The sequence below is a fragment of the Pteropus medius genome, unplaced genomic scaffold, assembly GCF_902729225.1.
Source record: "Pteropus medius unplaced genomic scaffold, Ma_sr-lr_union100, whole genome shotgun sequence".
Taxonomy (NCBI): Eukaryota; Metazoa; Chordata; class Mammalia; order Chiroptera; family Pteropodidae; genus Pteropus; species Pteropus medius.
Window position 1 is genome coordinate 260,232 of NW_024352837.1, and position 17,533 is coordinate 277,764.

At 55.2% G+C, this 17,533-nt stretch overlaps 2 protein-coding genes across 6 annotated transcripts in view; one reads left to right on the top strand and one right to left on the bottom strand.

Moving 5' to 3' along the window:
* The first annotated feature begins 266 nt into the window (after positions 1-266).
* On the top strand, positions 267-9,214 carry GSK3A (glycogen synthase kinase 3 alpha). The gene is made up of 11 exons (XM_039850022.1): positions 267-670; positions 2,234-2,421; positions 3,813-3,896; positions 4,064-4,174; positions 5,463-5,593; positions 5,686-5,792; positions 6,714-6,811; positions 6,889-6,984; positions 7,360-7,546; positions 7,880-7,972; positions 8,519-9,214. Exons 1-11 carry the CDS (start codon positions 388-390, stop codon positions 8,590-8,592), a joined length of 1,452 nt encoding a protein of 483 aa, XP_039705956.1. The 5' UTR covers positions 267-387; the 3' UTR covers positions 8,593-9,214.
* A 2,060-nt stretch (positions 9,215-11,274) lies between these two features.
* Positions 11,275-17,533, bottom strand: part of ZNF526 (zinc finger protein 526) — a 7,167-nt gene continuing 908 nt past the window's right edge. The window contains exons 1-3 of one of the 5 annotated variants that reach the window (XM_039850020.1): positions 15,991-16,075; positions 14,015-14,238; positions 11,275-13,939 (exon numbers count right to left, since the gene is read on the bottom strand). In XM_039850020.1, coding sequence (XP_039705954.1) covers positions 11,898-13,922 — 2,025 coding nt within the window. In that variant the 5' untranslated portion in view covers positions 13,923-13,939; positions 14,015-14,238; positions 15,991-16,075 and the 3' untranslated portion in view covers positions 11,275-11,897. Of the gene's footprint in view, positions 13,940-14,014; positions 14,895-15,990; positions 16,108-17,533 lie in introns of those variants that run through there. The other 4 variants (XM_039850018.1, XM_039850021.1, XM_039850017.1 and 1 more) reach the window with 4 other exon arrangements.

A 17,533-nucleotide genomic window follows, 5' to 3' on the forward strand; every position in this document is an offset into this window, starting at 1 on the left:
CTGTGGGGCTCACCGTTGCCACAGTGGAGTGGATGTGCGACTCTGACTCTTCTTCCCAAAGTACTTCACGGTCCGCCGTGAGCACAGTTGACCGACTTCCCAGAACTCTTTCTCGACGCGCAGCGCGACTCATCCTCGCGGTCTACTCTGAGGCCTCTGCGGACTCCATTTCCCGGCGTGCCACGCGGCTCACTCCAGGCCGAGGGCGGTGACGGCGGCGCTGAGGGCCGGCGGACTGCATCTCCCGGTGTGCCCCGCGGCGGGCGCTGGGCCGGAGCCGGAGCCCGAGCGGCGCGGCCTGGAAAAGGCCAGAGGCCGGGGGAGGCAGCGGCAGAGGCGGCGGCGGGGGCAGCCCGAGCCCCGCGACCTGGGCCTGCGCTCGGCGCCATGAGCGGCGGCGCGCCTTCGGGGGGCGGCCCTGGGGGCTCGGGCCGGGCGCGGACCAGCTCGTTCGCGGAGCCAGGCGGCGGAGGCGGCGGCGGTGGCGGCGGCCCCGGGGGCTCGGCCTCTGGCCCTGGCGGCAGCGCCGGCGGGAAGGCGTCAGTCGGAGCCATGGGTGGGGGCGTGGGGGCCTCGAGCTCCGGTGGTGGCCCCAGTGGCAGTGGCGGAGGAGGCAGCGGCGGCCCCAGCGCGGGCACCAGCTTCCCGCCGCCCGGAGTGAAGCTGGGCCGTGAGTACTAGGGAGCCCGTGGTGGGTGGAGATCAGGGTTCCCGAAGCCCCTCAATCGTTGATCAGGTTCTTTTATTTGCCCGGATAGGAGCTCGAGGTCACTGTGCCTCCCAAAACTGGGATCTGAGCTCTCCTTTCCTCAGAGAAAGATTTGGGGGTTACCATCACTTGGAATTTAGGGTTAGATATAGTAATCCTCAAAGAAACAGGAGTCATAGGTTCTTGTTTTTCCAGTACCAAGGTCTTGGGTCCTTGAGGCTTAAAAACAGAAATCTGACGTTGCCATCCATCAGAGAGTAGGATCAGGGGTCATCATCGCTTACAAATGGGCCTCAAGGGTTATTGTGTCCAAAGAGAACAAGCATAAAATCACCACCACCACTACTCAAAAAAGGGGCTCTGAATTTGATCCCCTTTATAGGAAGGGGATTTCTGTTTCCCCAAAGAACAGGACCAGGGCTTTCCAAACCTGGTACCCAGGTCATCTTCCCTTTTAAAACACAGTTTCCAAAAGTGGAAGTTAATGATTGCTGTTTCTTATAAGTAAGAAGAGACTGGGAGTTAGCGTACACTTCAGACCAAGTCATAGTCACTGTTCTCATAAAAACATGGCTTGGTGGGTCTTCTTTCACAAAAATGGAAGGAAAGGTCACAGTTCCCCATAGAATATGGATCAAGGTTATATCCCTTTCATTCTGAGGTGTGGTGTCATTAGTTCGGGAAAAATAGCTATGCAGGATCACCTCCAAAAGAAAGTGTTAACTGATCCGTCAAAATAGATTTGATTCATTAGTAACCCTTTTCTTTGGGGGAACCTTTCATCAGTTCCCTGAAGAAAAGTGGTCTTTATCCCCAAAGTGCCACCAAAGTTTGCTGCCATTCAGACACTGGAACTAGGAATTATAATTTTCCTTTGAAGGACCAAGGCTGGGTCAGCTTCACAATTTAGTGCATGTCGGTTAAGGACCATCCACATACTGGAAGGGGTCTGGGGCTCTGGACCACACAGGTGAGGTCAGGTCAGTGCCTTCTCTAACCCCAAAGTATCCGTGCAAGGGCTAACTAGTCCCAAAAAGTGAGAGGGCACTAGCACTCATGCCAAGAGGAGCCATTCATTCCTGTCACCAAAAACCAGTGGCAAAGTTACCAGCTCCACCAGGAGGATGTAGAGGTCACTCCCCTGAGCTGTGAGGAAGGTTAGTGCTTTCCTAAAGAAGCACCTCAGAGTTACTGCTCTTAAGTGGAAGAGGTTAGGTTGGGCTTTCCCCAGTCAGAAAGGGCCAGAAGGCAGTAAGCTCGTAGTAGATGGAGTCAACACCTGGGAGTGTTGGTGTCTCCTCAGACCAAGAGGACCTAGTGGTTTGCTGCTTATTAGAAGTAGATTAGTGGTCAGCAAGAGGTTTAGATGTCAGGATCTTCCTATATGAGAGAAGGAGAAAGGAAAAAGGACCGGAGAGGCCCCAGAGAGCTTCCTGTAGAGAGTCTCCTCCCTGCCATAGCCCCAGGATGGGGTGGTGGCAAAAGGGGAAAGGTCAGTGGGTTTGTGTCCCCTTTGTTCCCCAGGTGACAGTGGCAAGGTGACCACAGTGGTAGCCACTCTAGGCCAAGGCCCGGAGCGCTCCCAGGAGGTGGCTTATACAGACATCAAAGTGATTGGCAATGGCTCATTTGGGGTCGTGTACCAGGCTCGGCTGGCAGAAACCAGGGAACTGGTAGCCATCAAGAAGGTTCTCCAGGACAAGAGGTTCAAGGTAGCTTGGGGGCAGGGCGAGGGAGGGGTGGTGCGGAGGGGACATGGAGGTTTGACTGGGCATGGCTGGTGAGAGAGCCCCAACAAGAGTGCTGGCTTTAGGGTTCCACAGGGGATCTGAGCATGGGCCAGAGGAGAAGGGAGAAAAAAGGGAGTTGTGTGGAAGATGGGAATGTGGATTCCAGGAGAGCCCAGAGCCGATGTTTATTGGGCTTTTGCTCTTTGTAAATGCTCTGCAGGCAGTTTCTTACTTAATTTACATAAAGGCGCTCTGAAGGTAGGTAGTATTGTTCCCATTTTAAGTAAGCAGAAATTGGAAACTGAGACTCATATAACAGAATTACCGGAGGTCAAGACTAGAATCTGATTCTCAAGACCTCAGTTATGCTTCTGCTTAGAGGAGAAAGCAAGCTGTTGGGGCTGATAAGTGTCTTAGCAAAGGTCTTCCTCTGCCCCGGGTAAGTGTAGGGTGGAATCCAGCCTGCCCAGAGCTCAGCAAACCACAGGCCTTGATGTGGGGCTCTCTCCCCCTGAGGAAGGGTGTCTTTTCCTCATTCCCTGTGAGCTAGTGGAGGCCCAGGAGAGTGGAACTCAAGGGATAATTGGTGTTTGAAGGATGGCATTTTGGAGCCTAGGCTAATCTGGACATAGAAGAGCTGAGCCTAGGTTGGGGAGCCAGGTTACACCCTGGGTCTGGGCAGTGAGGACTCTTGGGCAGGAGGAGCTCCAGGGTGGCAGTCAGAATTTGATTAATGTTGAGTTCCAGAAGTGAGAGACATCTGAGGGCGGGAAGTTCTGAGGCCCCAGAGAGAAACAGAGTATAGGGGAGAATGCTGAGACCAGTGGGCCTTCTGGGAAGAGGCTGAGGCTGAATCCGTTTGGGGAAGATGAGAATTGGAAGCCTGAAGTCTGAGATTCAGGATCCAAGCCAAGGTTTAAGCGCCCAGATGCCTCCATGGGAAGCAGTAGGGAGGAGTGCAGACCAGGGTGAACTGGATGGCCACTACTTATTTGTTGTCACTTGTGCCATGCTGGGAGGCTGGCCTCATGTGGCTACATCACCTGAATTTTCAAGAGAAGCCAGGACACTGGATTTGTACATGAAGTTACTTGATTTTCAAGTGTCAGCAATAAATCAATCATTTTAAAATGGGCTGAAGAAAGCACATCTGTGGTCTGGGTTTAGCCCATGGACCTCCAGCTTTTGTGTGAGGGGGATGGGCTGGGGTGAGGAATCAGGCTACTCCAGGGGATTCTTGGAGCTGGGACACAGGGAGTAGCTGCCTGGCTCTGTTGGGAGGAATAGGGGAGTAGGGCTTTGGTGAGAGGTACTAGGGAGGGGAGGCAGAGAGAGCTGGTGGTTTTCTGAGGCGCTCTCCCTTTGCCCCCAAGAACCGAGAGCTGCAGATTATGCGGAAGCTGGACCACTGCAACATCGTGAGGCTGAGATACTTTTTCTACTCCAGTGGGGAGAAGGTGAGACCTTGGGGATGGGAAGAAGTCCTCCACCTTCACTCCACCCATTTTCCTGCCTTTCTCATGACTGCTGGTCCTTCCCCCATTCCCCACAACCTTCCCTCCCCCTCTCCCCCTTCTTCACCCTTTCCTCTCAATGCCTCACACCTCTCCTTTGCTCTCTGCAGAAAGATGAGCTTTACCTAAATCTGGTGCTGGAATATGTGCCCGAGACGGTGTACCGGGTGGCCCGCCATTTCACCAAGGCCAAATTGACCATCCCTATCATCTATGTCAAGGTGGGTTGGCAGGCAGGCTGCTAGGGCCTAGTCCCACAAAGCCTGGGCCTTCGGACCCTCCTGCCTTCTGTGGGTTTCCTCATTCTCCAAGTTTACGTTGGTTTGTGGCCTCATGTTCCCTGTCCTTGTCCCTGTACCCCCAGAAATGAAGCTTGCTAAATGCAGGGCAGCCCAGCCTTAAGTCAGACTGAATCAGGGAGGCAGGCTGACTGGGCCTGGGAAGGCTGCAAGGTATCTGCTCAGGTCTATACTGGGAGCCCAGTGGCACCAGTAGTGTTGGAGGAATTGGCTCAGAATTGGGCGGTGACCAAGAATGCAGAGGGGCCAGTAGTTGGTACTATGGGACCTCACCTCTCAGGAGGAGAGTTCTCTGGTGTGGTGACTGTCTTATGGCTGCCTGTGTGTCAGGCCCAGCAATGAGCAATTCCAGAGGCCCAGCTGACTGAAACCCAGGCCTTGCACCTGAAGCCTCTCCGTTCAGCAGGATAGATGGATATTGTCACAGAGAATTGTAAGATTGTTAGCACCTGCCATACTAGAAGGAGCGAGGGGAATTTTGGAAACAGAAGGCCCCCAGTCCTGTCTACTTTGTGGCGAGAAGAGTTAAGGAAGGCTTCCAGAAGGAGACCAGGTGCAGGGCGAGGAAGTGGCATCTCTGGCCAAGGGCAGCAGGAATAGAGGAGGAGGGGGCCCAGGAAGCAGGCCCGAGCAGTTATTACTTGCCAGGCAGTGGTCTAGACCCTGGGGGACGTGGCAGCGATGAAACAAAAGGTCCTTGCTCCCTTGGCACTTACGTTCTAGTCACTGGGAGGGAGAGTGGCAGGAAAACCCAGCTGGAGAGGGGCTGCTCATGGGTGGTCTGACTGACAGATGAAGGAGACTGAGCCCTTCCTCCAGCCGGTGGCCTCGGTGAGGGGGTAGCTGAGTGTCTGGCTCCCCAGCCTGCTTTAAAGCAAGGTCTTCCTGATGTCTCTTATTCATCAGGCTTCTGCTGAGATGGGGGGTTGAAGTGGTAGTTGTCAGAGTGTGGACCAGCACCAGCACTGGGGGCTTGTTGCAAAAGCTCCATCCTGAACTTACTGAATCTCAGACTGGGAGCAGGCCTGGCAGTCTGCTTTCATGTGGCCTCCGAGCGATTCTGATGCGCAGTTTGAGAACCAGGGGGCAGTGGAAGAGTTTTCAGGTCAGCGAGAGAGGGCCTGGAGGGCTCTTCTGGCCACAAAGGTGGAGCAGTGGTGTATTCTAAGGAGAGCGGGGTTGGAATTCTGATGTCCCCTGCCTGTCCCAGGTGTATATGTACCAGCTCTTCCGGAGCTTGGCCTACATCCACTCCCAGGGCGTGTGTCACCGTGACATCAAACCCCAGAACCTGCTGGTGGACCCTGACACCGCTGTCCTGAAGCTCTGCGATTTTGGCAGGTGGGCCTGACCTGGGATATGCTGGGTGGCCGAAGGGGCGAGGAGGGGTCCTGACCCTCGCCTGTGTTTACTCCTGTCCCCTCTTCCCACAGTGCAAAGCAGCTGGTCCGGGGGGAGCCCAACGTCTCCTACATCTGTTCTCGCTACTACCGGGCCCCGGAGCTGATCTTTGGAGCCACTGATTACACCTCATCCATCGGTCAGACTTACAGGAGGGTGGGGTGGGGACAGCAGTCGTGGCAGTTTTTAAGTTCTGTGTGCCTCTGCCAGGCTTGGTGATAAAAGCTTAATGTCTGTCCTTTTATGCAGTCCTCACAAACTTAGGAGGGCAGTGTCGTCGTACACTCCTTTACAGATGAGCAGTCGCAGGCCACCTGCCTACAGTTGCACCGCTGGGACTGGGCAGGGTTGGGCTTTGAAAGCTGACCCGACTCCAGAGTCCATACTGGCTCTGGAACCTCCCAGTTGCCCTCTCTTCTCATCCGGGGGGAGGGGCTGATGGCGACCTTAGAAGAATTTGAGGTGAGGCTTTGCCACCATCAGGGTGTGACCTGCTCACAGGGCCTGTGTCCCTCCCTGTTGGTGGGAACGACAGTGCTACCTTCCAGGCATGTGGAGGGTGTGAAGGATTTGGAAGAAAACGTTCATCAGCTGCGTGAGGTGGTCCTTATGAGTGAACTTGTGCCATGGGGGTCAGGGTACAGACAAGGGAAAGGGGAGAGTACAAGGCTGCAGCAATTTCCATGGGCAGGATAGAAGCTAGGGAGTGAGCATGGCAGCCCAGGACTTAAGGCTCTACCTTTCTGAGGCCCAGAGAGCACAGTTGCTTATTCTAGACCTACTGGGTTGTCCTCCAAGGCTAGAGGCAGAGAAAGGGCTCATTGGGGTTGCTGAGTGGAGGGAGGCCATGAGGGCTGGAAACACACTTAGATTGGAGACTGTAGTGCAGTCAGGCAGATCTAGAGGTTCAAAGTCCTAGCTGTGTATGACCTTGAATAAGGCATTTCCTCTCTAAGCTGAGAAGATGGGGCTCCTGGTCCCTCTCAGGATGACCATGAGGGACAGAAATGTTTGTGAGGGGATGAGTGTGGTAGCCCTGACTCTCCCCCATTTCCTTCAGATGTGTGGTCAGCTGGCTGCGTATTGGCCGAGCTCCTCCTGGGCCAGCCCATCTTCCCTGGGGACAGTGGGGTAGATCAGCTGGTGGAGATCATCAAGGTAAGAGCAGGGCCTGGTGGACAGGGGTGGGGCTAAGGGGTAGGGCCCTTGGCTTAGACTCTTCCCTTTCCCTACAGGTGCTGGGAACACCAACCCGGGAACAGATCCGAGAGATGAACCCCAACTACACGGAGTTCAAGTTCCCCCAGATTAAAGCTCACCCGTGGACAAAGGTGGGGCAGGGCAAGGAGCTCAGGCATCATGGCCAAGATCCCTGTTGGAGTCCAACTAGTCTGGGGACCTGGCTATGGAGTTAAGGTTTGGGAGTGGGCCAATAACTTTCATCAGATTGTTTGTGGAATTTCCTGTACTCTAAGAGTTGAGGACCCACAGTGGACTCAGGAGTCTCATTTTTCTGGTGGGGAAATACAGTCCAGGCTGTTCAGGCGATACAAACTGAGCTCCCTCTTAGGGGTTGTGCCTCAGTTTCCTTATTTGGAAAGTGGGTTTGTAGGAGGCAGGCAGTCACGTTCGCTGCCAGCACTGTGGCAGTATGCCCGTTCCTGGGGAATCTCACCCTCATGACCTGTGTCCCGCCTACCCCCAAGGTGTTTAAATCTCGAACGCCGCCTGAGGCCATCGCGCTCTGCTCTAGCCTGTTGGAGTACACGCCGTCCTCGAGGCTCTCCCCGCTGGAAGCCTGTGCCCACAGCTTCTTTGATGAACTGCGATGTCACGGAACCCAGCTCCCCAACAACCGCCCGCTTCCCCCCCTCTTCAATTTCAGTCCTGGCGGTGAGGGCACAGCCTGGGATCTGGGGAGCTGGAGGGGCAGCCAGAGATCATGGAGAAGAGCTAGTGTCGAAGATGGGAGTGGGGAGCTGAGAGTGGGTGACAGGAGGCCTGGGGCTCAGGAGAGGCCCCCCCGATTCAGGGAGACCTGAACCTGCACCCGCGCCCTGCGATCTCCTGTGCTAGGCTCTTTCCAGTTTTTCATTTAAAGTATGTGTGCCCTCAAACGCTTGGCCTTGCCAAGAACTGGGTCCCGCGTTCAGTGCCCCTTTCAAATCCCAACTGGATCTCTAGAAGCCCTGCCTTCTGACTGGACATGTCCATTCCTGTCTCTAGAACTCTCCATCCAACCATCTCTCAATGCCATTCTCATCCCTCCTCACTTGAGGTCCCCGGCGAGCACTGCCACCCTCACCCCATCCTCACAAGGTAAGTTGGGGTAAAGCAGCATTTCTTAGCCTGGGCAGCAGGCCTGTTCTTACAGCCCCTGAGTTTCCTGCAGGTACTTGAAAATAGCTGACGGTTTGATGGTATAGAAAGCATATTTTACAACATGCGAATGGCCACCTGTGTTGGGCATTATTGCCTATATATTTGTGTTGAAATGCTAAGTGGGAAACCAAAGACATGTTTGGCCTGTACAAACAGTTGAAGTTGTTGCCTACATTTAAAAATTGGGGCCATTTCACGTACAATTCGGATTTCCTGTTTCTCTTGGGAAGAAAATCCGATAGGGCAGCAGTGGGCCTGCTCCTCAGACTGAGCTGTAGCTGCCCTTTGATGTGGGGCCTGGCTTTTTGGTGAGTCACTCAGTGACCAACCTGGCCCTTTGGCATGTGAGTTTGCAACTCTGGACCCAGAGTGACAGTTTTCAAATTCTGGTGTAGCCATTCTACACTGACTTCCTGTTCTTGGGGGTTTGGGCTGGAGTTCTGAAAGGCAAAGACTAACTGTCTGCTCTTTCCTCCCCCTCAGCTTTAAGTGAGACTCAGAGCAGCTCAGAATGGCAGCCAGCTGATGCCACAGCTCCCCTCACTAACTCCTCCTGAGGGCCCCGCCAACTACCCTTCCATCTGGGAGCCCCAAGTGGGGCTGGGAAGGGGGGCCAAAGCCCATCAAGCTCCTGCTCTGGCTGGGCCCCTAGACAAGAGGGCAGAGGTAAATGAGTCCCTGTCCCCACCTCCTGTCCCTCCCTCACCAGCCTCACCCCTATGGTGGGCTTTTTAAGAGGATTTTAACTGGTCATGGGGAGGGAAGAGAAGGATGGACGGGGTTGGGGGCTTGAGGACCTCCTACCCCCTTGGCCCCCTCCCCTCTCCCCAGGCCTCCACCTCCTCCAACCCTCCTCCCCTCCTGTGTCCCTTGTAAATAGAACCAGACCAGCCAGTCTCCTCCTTTTCCCTTTCCTGGCCCCCGGGTGTAAATAGATTGTTATAATTTTTTTCTTAAAGAAAAACGTCGATTCGCACCGTCCAACCTGGCCCCTCCCCTTCCTACAGCTGTGTTTCTCTTCTACAGCTGTGTCTCCCTCCTTCCCTCTGCCCTAAGGTCTTCTCCCTCCTCTCCTCACCCTAGAGGGCCGGGGTGGGGGGCTCCTGATGTCTTAGTTTCCACAGTAAGGTTTGCCTGTGTACAGACCTCCGTTCAATAAATTATTGGCATGAAAACCTGCTCCTGTCTGGCTGCCTGTTTCCACAGAGGTGAGGGCGGTGCCTGGTGGGCTGTCCTGGGAAAGGAGTGGGCTGCATCTCAGGAAGGGGGATGGGATAGAGTGAATGCAGGCTGGGCCATGAGAGGCCTGAGTCTGGGTCCTGGCTCAGGTACCCAGCCTTCCTGTGCAGGGACGAGCTGGTTGGCTTACCTGCTGCAGAGGCCTGAGAGGAGTCTATCCCCTGGACCCAGCATGAACTATGTGCTTCCACCTAGGGAGGCACTGTTACCCCCAAGTGACCTGTGAGAGAACTGGGGATTAGGTCATGGCCACAGCGTAAGTGGCAGAGTCGACTTGAACAAAGAGCTGTCTCAGCCCGTGCTGCCTGCTGCTTCAGGGTCTGGAGGACATACAACTAACCCAGTGTAGACCCTTAACAGGCATGCATGGGAGCAAAGGCACTGACCCTGAACCCTAGCAGATCTACAAGCTTTCATTTCTATGTCTCAAATGGGGTGTCGACCATGCCTGCCTCCTAGGGGTGCTGGGAAGTGACACCCCTGAGAAGGTTGGTGCAGAGAGCTTGGCTTTTACTCTCACTTACAAAACATGATGGGGCCAGAGGGGAGGGCCGTGAGCAAGGGAAATGGCATCCCCTCCATGTGGTGCCAGCAGTAGGTGAGGGCAGAGATCTCAGAAGTGGAAAGGGGCCTGGGGAGGAGCAACTGATATGCTCCATGGGTGAAGAAAGAGGGAAAGGAGTTTCAAACACGTTCCATAGGGAGTTCAAGAGCTGTTCCTATGGCATCTGGGCTTTTGTCTGCTCTGGCCAGCCACAAGGGCATCTGTGTACTGCCCCAAGTAAACCGTAGCCCTCTGCTCAACACCATGCAGGTGGCACTTTGTTCGTAAGATGAATGTGTACAGCAAGTGGACCTGAGCAGGGGAGGAGGGCTGGTCTGGGTGAGGGCAGAGCTGGGGCTCCTGGGGACCCCTTCCTCCTTCCTGTTCACATCTGGCTGGCCATGAGGTCACCGAGGGTGTCCCTCACCCTCCTCACACCCACGGCCTCTGCCCAGCTCTGGCCCTGTCCTCTCCCTCCTGGACCATTTTTAGCCTTCCCCTTGCCCCATCCTGACCCCAAGAAGCCCCAACCCCCAGTTATGACCTTCCCCTCCCCACACTGCCCCAACTTCTTAGCCAGGCTTTCAAGGCCTTCCAGATCTAAGCCTCCCTCCCAGACAACTCACAGCCCTGCCTCGTTCTGCCTCCTGCTGGAGCACCCGGGTTTGTAGAGGCCTGGGAGGGGCCTGCCCCAAGGACTTGCCGTAAATCATCCTCCATTTAGAGATGGTAGAATCGTCACCCCAAGGAACCTCTGAAAAGGTTGAAGATCCTTTCCTGCTCCCAAGATCTTTGATCTTTTGAGGGCCCCCTCAAACCCTAACTGCTCTGTGACATTGGCTCACCTTTCCTTCAGTATGACTCCTCTGAGACCCCAGCCTCTCCATGGGTTTCAGGTTGCAATCGCTCAAGAGCACTGGGTACAGACATGGGCCGAAGGGGACAGCCTGGGTGAAAGTCTTGGCGACATCTGCCTAGCTATGAGACCTTGGGCAAGTCTCTGCTCATTTTCTCATCTGTACAACAGGGATAATCCCGAGATCACTTTACAGGCCTGTTGGGATCACAATACACAGTGGTAACTGCGGTGCCTGCCACAGCTAGGCAGTCAATCGTTCACTACTATTGTAGTTGTGAATAAATGGACAGTCTCCAAGTATACCAAGAACTCACCGCCCGCCCGGCCTCCCCCCCAGTCTGTCTGTCTGGAATTTTCTCTTCCGCTAGCAGATTCTTACCTTCTCTAGGAAGTCTGACTCCTGATCTGCCACCACAGAGCTTTGTTCCCTGCTCTGGGACCTACTGCACCATCGCAGCCCTGAGGAACCTGGGGCTGAGATCTGTCTGCCTCCCACAGACAGGGCAGAGGCCCAACTCGTCTCTCACTCCTAGCATCGCCCAGCATGCAGGAAGGCGGCCTTAGGACACCCGGGCTCAAAGAATCAATGAGACACACTCAGAGAGCAAGGCCATCTGTACTTTGTGTTCCTATCACACTGTGGGCCTCCTGGGCAGAGCCCGTGTCTGACTCACTCCTGTGTCTCCGGCATCACCCAGTCTGCAGCTGTGCACCTGGGCACCTATAGGGTTTTCTTCCACATGGGTCAAAAATGAAGTTAAGGAATCCCAGAGAAGTCAAGTGTCTTCCTCCACCAGGCAGAGCCGAGTCCTGGGTGCCCAGAGTCCAGAAAACATTAGGGCTGGGGGGACAAGCAGAGAACCTGAAGAGGTATGGAACAGTGCCCAGCACAGACCTGGCACACAGCTGGGGCTCAGGAAGGGTTACCTGGTGTCGCTGGGTAGGAGGGTGATACAGAGCAAAGAGCCTTGGCAAACTCTGCTTTGCAATGCAATGGGGTGACCTGAGTTCTCACATCTCAGACCTTTAGTCTCCCCTTGGGCAGAAAAAGGTGATGAGAAACCTGGCAGGGCTGTTCTGAGGAGTCAGTGGGTAAGATGCCAGGGTGGATCCTGGTACCCGGTGGGGGCCAGAGTGGTTTGCCAGGGGGTAGTCCCTTTTTTCCTCACAGGTACCCACACTTGCTATTGCCACCAAACTTATTGTTACGCTTAGCTGTGTCACACAAAGGCTGTGTCCAACTGCAACAGCCCACTTGCTTCACTGGCCCCCAGTGCTGCCTGGCACAGCTGCAGCGTGTCTTCAAGTGCCAGTGGCTGGGACGTCTCGATGATGGCGATGGTCTCCCCGAGCTCGGTGCACATGATAGTCTGCTGAGGCTCAGGAGGCGGGGGTGGGTCAGAAGGCGGTGATCTGGGCTGCAGTGCCATCGTCCGAGCTCGGGCATGGACCCGCTGATGCAGTCGCAGGCCCGCCATGGCTCGGAACCAGCGGCCGCAGGTCCCGCAGTAGTAGGGGCTCTTGTTGTAGAGACCAGTAATGGGGAGACGGGGTGCGCGGGCGAAGGCCACCGGCCGCAAGTGCAGCCTCCGGTGCTGCTGCAGGTTAGAGCTCTGGGTGAAGCGCTTGCCACAGTCCAGGCACTGGTAGGGACGCACGCCTGTGTGGGTCAGCTGGTGGCGGCTGAGGTTGGCCAGAGAAGCAAAGGTCTTGCCACAGGAGTGGCACTGGAAGGGCCTCTCGCCTGTGTGTGTCCGCAGGTGGTTGTGCACATGGACCAGCTTCTTGAAGCCCTTGCCGCAAACCCCGCAGCAGTGTCGCCGCTCAGGGGGCCCGTGAACTGTGCGCCGGTGCCGGGAGAGGCGGGAGGCTGAGGCAAAGGACTTGGAGCACTGAGGGCAAGGTAGCTGGGCAGGAGGAGCTGGGGGTGGAGGTGGGGGGTGGGGCTTGGCTGGAGCTGGGGAGGCGGCTGCTGCAGTGGGGGGCGCCCCGCTCTTGCCTGCATGAGTGCGCCGGTGGTAGAGGAACTTGGTCATGTTGCTGAATGTCTTGCCGCAGCGGCAGCGATGCAATGGGTTGGCGGTGTGGGCCCGCCGGTGGGCCACCAACGTGAGTTCTGTGCTGAAGCCACGACCACAGTCCATGCAGAGGTAGCGGGCTTCCCCACGGTGCAGCCGCAGGTGCTGCTCCAGTGAAGCTGCTTTCTTGAAGACCTTGAAGCAGGTTGGACACTCGTGTGTGCCACCAACATGGGCCCGCCCATGAGCCAGCAGCCGGTTTGCTGAGCTAAAGCTGCGCTGGCACTGGCTACAGCGGAAGGGGTGGGCCGTTGATGCTGAGGCACGGGATGTCCGCCGGTGTCGCCGGCGCGCCCCTGCTGAAGTCCAGTGTTGAGGACAATCTCCACAGCCCTGGGCCCAGCCGGCCATGGACTTGTCACCTCCCACAGTACTGCCACCAACCTCTGCCACTGGCGCCGCTGACTCCTCGTCCTCTGTCTCTTCATCATCTTCATCCTCCTCATCTTCCTCCTCCTCTTCTAGGCCATTGCACTCCTCTTTCTCTAGGGAGTCAAAGTGGGTGCCTTGGTGCTCCAAGAACTCCTCAGGGGTGGCACAGAGGGTACAACACTCAGGACACTCATATGGCTCCATCCTGACTTCGGGTGGAGCAGGGGGTGGAGGTGGTGTTGTTGGGGGAGGCAGAGGAGGCGGCACTGGTGGTTCGGCTGCTGCACTGGGAAGGTGATGGGCTTTTCTATGAGCCACCCACAGCTCGGGCGAGGGGAATAGCTCCTGGCAGTCCCCACACTGGTACTGGATCTGGCTTGCAGACTCCCGGAGGTGGGTGTCCTGGTGGGCCAGGAGCTCGCAGCGGGAAAGGATGAGCTGGCTGCACTCACCACACTGGAAAGGCCCATCCTCAGTACCTGGCATTAGTTCTGGCTCCAGGCCAGTGTCCAGGGTAGTCAGCGCCTCCTCCTCTGTGCCAGTGGGCACATGCTGCTCCTGGTGTGAGATGACTTCCTCCAGTGTGTTATAGAGGCTGCCACACTCAGAGCACATGAACTGGTGGTGCTGGAAGAAGAGGGATGAGGCAAGGGCCTCCCCAGGTTTCAATTCAGCCAACTCTGTTGACATTTCTGTCATCTCCCCGAACATCGGTATTGACATCTCCACGGCTCCTGGTGACATCTGTGTCGGCATCTCAGCCATCTCAGCCACCTCAGCCACCACCTCTGCCATACCGGGGAAGACAGTGCCTGGAGAAAGAAAGGAGCTGGTGAGACACCAGGAAGCCAAGGGGAGGGGGTTCCCTTGCCCATCGTGTCACTCACCAGACTCTATCAGTAAGCAAGTCAGGATCCAGTGTTTATGCCTCAGTCTTCAATGAGCCTGTGCCTCTGAAGCTGACACATGCCCCACGGCGGCCAGGCATCTACAGGAGAGAGACAGCCCTCCTCAGTCTGGCCTCTGATGCTGCTGCGCTCTTTACCCAGAGGACCAGTCACACCCTTTCCAGCCTGTTCGGTGCCCTCTTTGGGCAGCACCTTTCCTTCTTCTACATGGAGAGACACAGACACAGCAAAGCAAAGTGACTAAGAGCCCAGGCCCTGGAACCCGGCTGCCCTGGCCTTGAATCTGAGCTCCGCCACTTACTTCCTCTCTCTCAGACTGTTTTCTCACGTGTGAAATGGGACTATGAGTAGTACTGACCACAAAGTCCCTAGTACTTGATAAAGGTTAGATGATATCACTTGTAGTTATCCAGAAATGTTTTTGGATCTAAGGTCTTCGATGCTGCTATTCCTTCTGCCAAGAAAGGTCTCTCCTTATCTAGCAAACTCCTCCTCAGCATTTCCTTTGTGAAGCCTTTTCTAACAACACATCTACATCCTCAGGCTGGTGGTCACTCCCACCTTCTTGGGGTTCCTATAGCATCCTGTGCCACCTCTATCATAGCAATCATCATGAGCTTGGGATGAAGTCTCTGGTCTCTATGTTCCTCACTGAGCTTGTAGGCCGGACAGGGCTGAGTCGTTGTAGGGACTGCTGTCACCAGCACAACCACTGACCAGGGACAGGGATTTTAACTTTTGAATGTTTCTCTATGTGCCCCATCTCCCCTTCTAGATGTGTGGGTTCAACCCAATCCCGGCCCCTTCACATGGCAGGGGCTCAGGGTCCCTTCAGCAAATGACTGCCCCCCCTCCCTGCCCTTGCAGGCCTAGAAGCTTATTTTCCTACTTCGGTCTCTACTTTCTCCATCTTTTTTTTCCCCCCCAACTCATCTGTTGGTTCCAGGAGGCAGGTGGAGTTCAGTTTACAACCCGGCACACAAAAGTTGCTCAAATTAAGCTCCCAGAGAGCAGGGATTTTAGTCTGTTCATCCCTGATACAGTTCCAATGTCAAGAACAATGCTTAACACACAGTAAGCACTGAGTAGATAGTTAATGAATAATGCTTCCTCCAGGAAGTGAGGCCCTGGGAGTTTAACTGTCTCTGTGCACATTCCACTTTTGCCAAACCAACTCTCCTATTTGACTATTCAATTCCCACAATAACAGCACAGCACAGGGCTCTGCCTTCAGTTGGTGCTCAATAAATGCTCCTTGAGTAAATGATTCACTAAAAACCCAGGAGCTAAACTTTCCTTAACTCCCTCACTAATTTTTGAGTTGCCAGGGCCCTGTACACAACAGCCATTCAATAAAGGATCTTCCTGGAAGTAGTCAACCAGGGGCCTGAGAGTTCAAGTTTTCCTTGTTTACAGCCAGACTCCAAACCGAGAACTCCGCTGAGAGGAAGGCCAGTGTCTGGTTTAAGGCTTACACAAAGTAAGCACCCAGTCAATATCCTCTTAGAAGGTGGCCCAAGAGAGCTAACATTTGGACTTTTCTCGACTACATTCCTCTCTTCCCAATCTTGGACTGTGAACTACTGAATGGGGGCTTTCTATACCGTAGATCAATAAGTCCTTTCAGAAAAGAACCCGCCAGGGGCCTGGAAGTTCAACTTTCGCGCTACACAGCTACATATCCGTTTTCTCTGACCAGACGTTATTAACTCCACAACCTAAGAGCTCCCAGCGAGGGCTGGAGGCCCGGCGAGCTCAAGCATGGAGTCCTACACACTGCGGGAGCTCAACCACTGCTCCAGAGCACATAGGAAGGACTCTCCTACCACTCCGCGCCGCCCCCGCCCTAGAGCAGGCCCCAAAGCTCTTCAACCCTTGGTGTCCCCTTCGTTGTCCCTCCACCCTCTCCCTACTCCCAGCGCTCTGCTCCCCCGCCCACCCCGCGGCGCCCTCACCCGTCTCTCTCGCCTCCTGCAGCCACCGCCGCTCTTGACACAGACCCTCTGCTTGTGGCGTGCGGGACCCCTTACTATCCACGCCTCCCATTGGGCGGTGCCCTTACTTGTGGTGACCAATCAGAGCCGGCAGCGTAGGGCACGCGCCCTTGAGCCTGCGTGTTGAAGCTCAGGCGGGGCTCGGCGAGTTTCTCCACGCACACAACAGTGCCCTGTGGGCTGGGCTCGGAGTTCCGAGGCGCGCTTGCGCAGTTCTCCCGCGCCGCTCAGCCGACTCTGAAAGTTAAGCCTAGAGAAATGGGCACCATTGGAAAGCGAGGGCCCGCGGAGTGGACTGGGCCGCGGGAGACCTTGACAGAGGTGTCATTTCATAGCTAAAGAGACTGAGCATCTCTCCAAAAGTACAGCTTTGGAACCAGACACACTTGGAGTACTTCCCTTCTCTGGGCCTCACTTTTACCATAGTGTAAAATGGGCTTGAAGCATGTTTAAGACTTGATAGGATTGGATGAAATCAAACACATAAAAACGCTCAGCACAGGGCCTGATACACCGTGGGTGCGCACTATAACCCATTTAACATGGACGTAGTCCTTCCCAGTTTGTTTTCTTCCCACTCTTCGGTTGTTTTAATGACACTTATTCACACTCACTGAGTGTCCGACCTAGGACTGGTCTTTAATAGGTTAAAATTGCCATTTGAGAGAGGAATGGACTCTTCCGAGTTCACTGCTGCAGCCCAAGCAGAACCGGCGCTGAGCCAGTGCTAGGCAGGACCTAGGTTTCCCGCCTCCCCAAGGGAGATAATTCCTGGAGGTGGTAACCGGTCCAGGAGGGGACTTGTCGCAAGGCACATGCAGACTCTGACCTTAAGTTGTCCAAGTGGGGGGGGCAGGGTGGCCCCCACACCCAAGGTTCCACCGTGGGAGGATGCCTGGATGCCAACTCTCGTGCTAAGAGACTTGCTCTCGACAGAAACGTAGGTGCAGGTTAGAGAGGGCGTATTGGGAGGTTCCATGACCTTGGAGGGCAGAGACTGGAAGGGGTTCCGGTGGGAGTGCAGGGAAGAGGTCGTGATGGACACCATCAGGAGGTATTGGAGGGGCCTACTGCAATCTGGAAGGAGATGGAGGAGTCCTTGTTTTGATCAGGGCAAGGAACTTATAGATGGGGGGTGGGGTGAGATTGATTCCACATTGAATGAGAGAGGATTTGGGATCATGAGATGGCACAGTTGGAGGTTCTTGGTTGCCATTAGGAGTAAGGGGCAGTTTAATGGAAGAGCGTCCAAGTCCCGATCATAAGGGTCTGGGTACTGCTCTGAGCCGGGGAGGTAGTGATTGTGGTCCTTTGCATGGGCAATTGCTAGCAGTGGTAATGTAACGTCTAGGCCGTGATTAGGAGGGGGCTGTAGTCCATGAAAAGAATAGTTCCAAAAGGTCGTGACTTAGGGCAACCAAGACCTGGCAGTTTAAGTCAAGGACAGGTAGAAGCAGCCCTGCCACGGCGTACCAGTTTCAACCCAGACGCGGAACTACTCTCT

Bases quoted from the DNA above. Each gene is read 5' to 3' on its own strand.
- GSK3A (XM_039850022.1), top strand. From the start codon at position 388: ATGAGCGGCGGCGCGCCTTCGGGGGGCGGCCCTGGGGGCTCGGGCCGG. The intron at 4,175-5,462 runs GTGGGTTGGCAG...TGCCTGTCCCAG, and splicing joins TCCCTATCATCTATGTCAAG to GTGTATATGTACCAGCTCTT. The intron at 5,594-5,685 runs GTGGGCCTGACC...CTCTTCCCACAG, and splicing joins AAGCTCTGCGATTTTGGCAG to TGCAAAGCAGCTGGTCCGGG.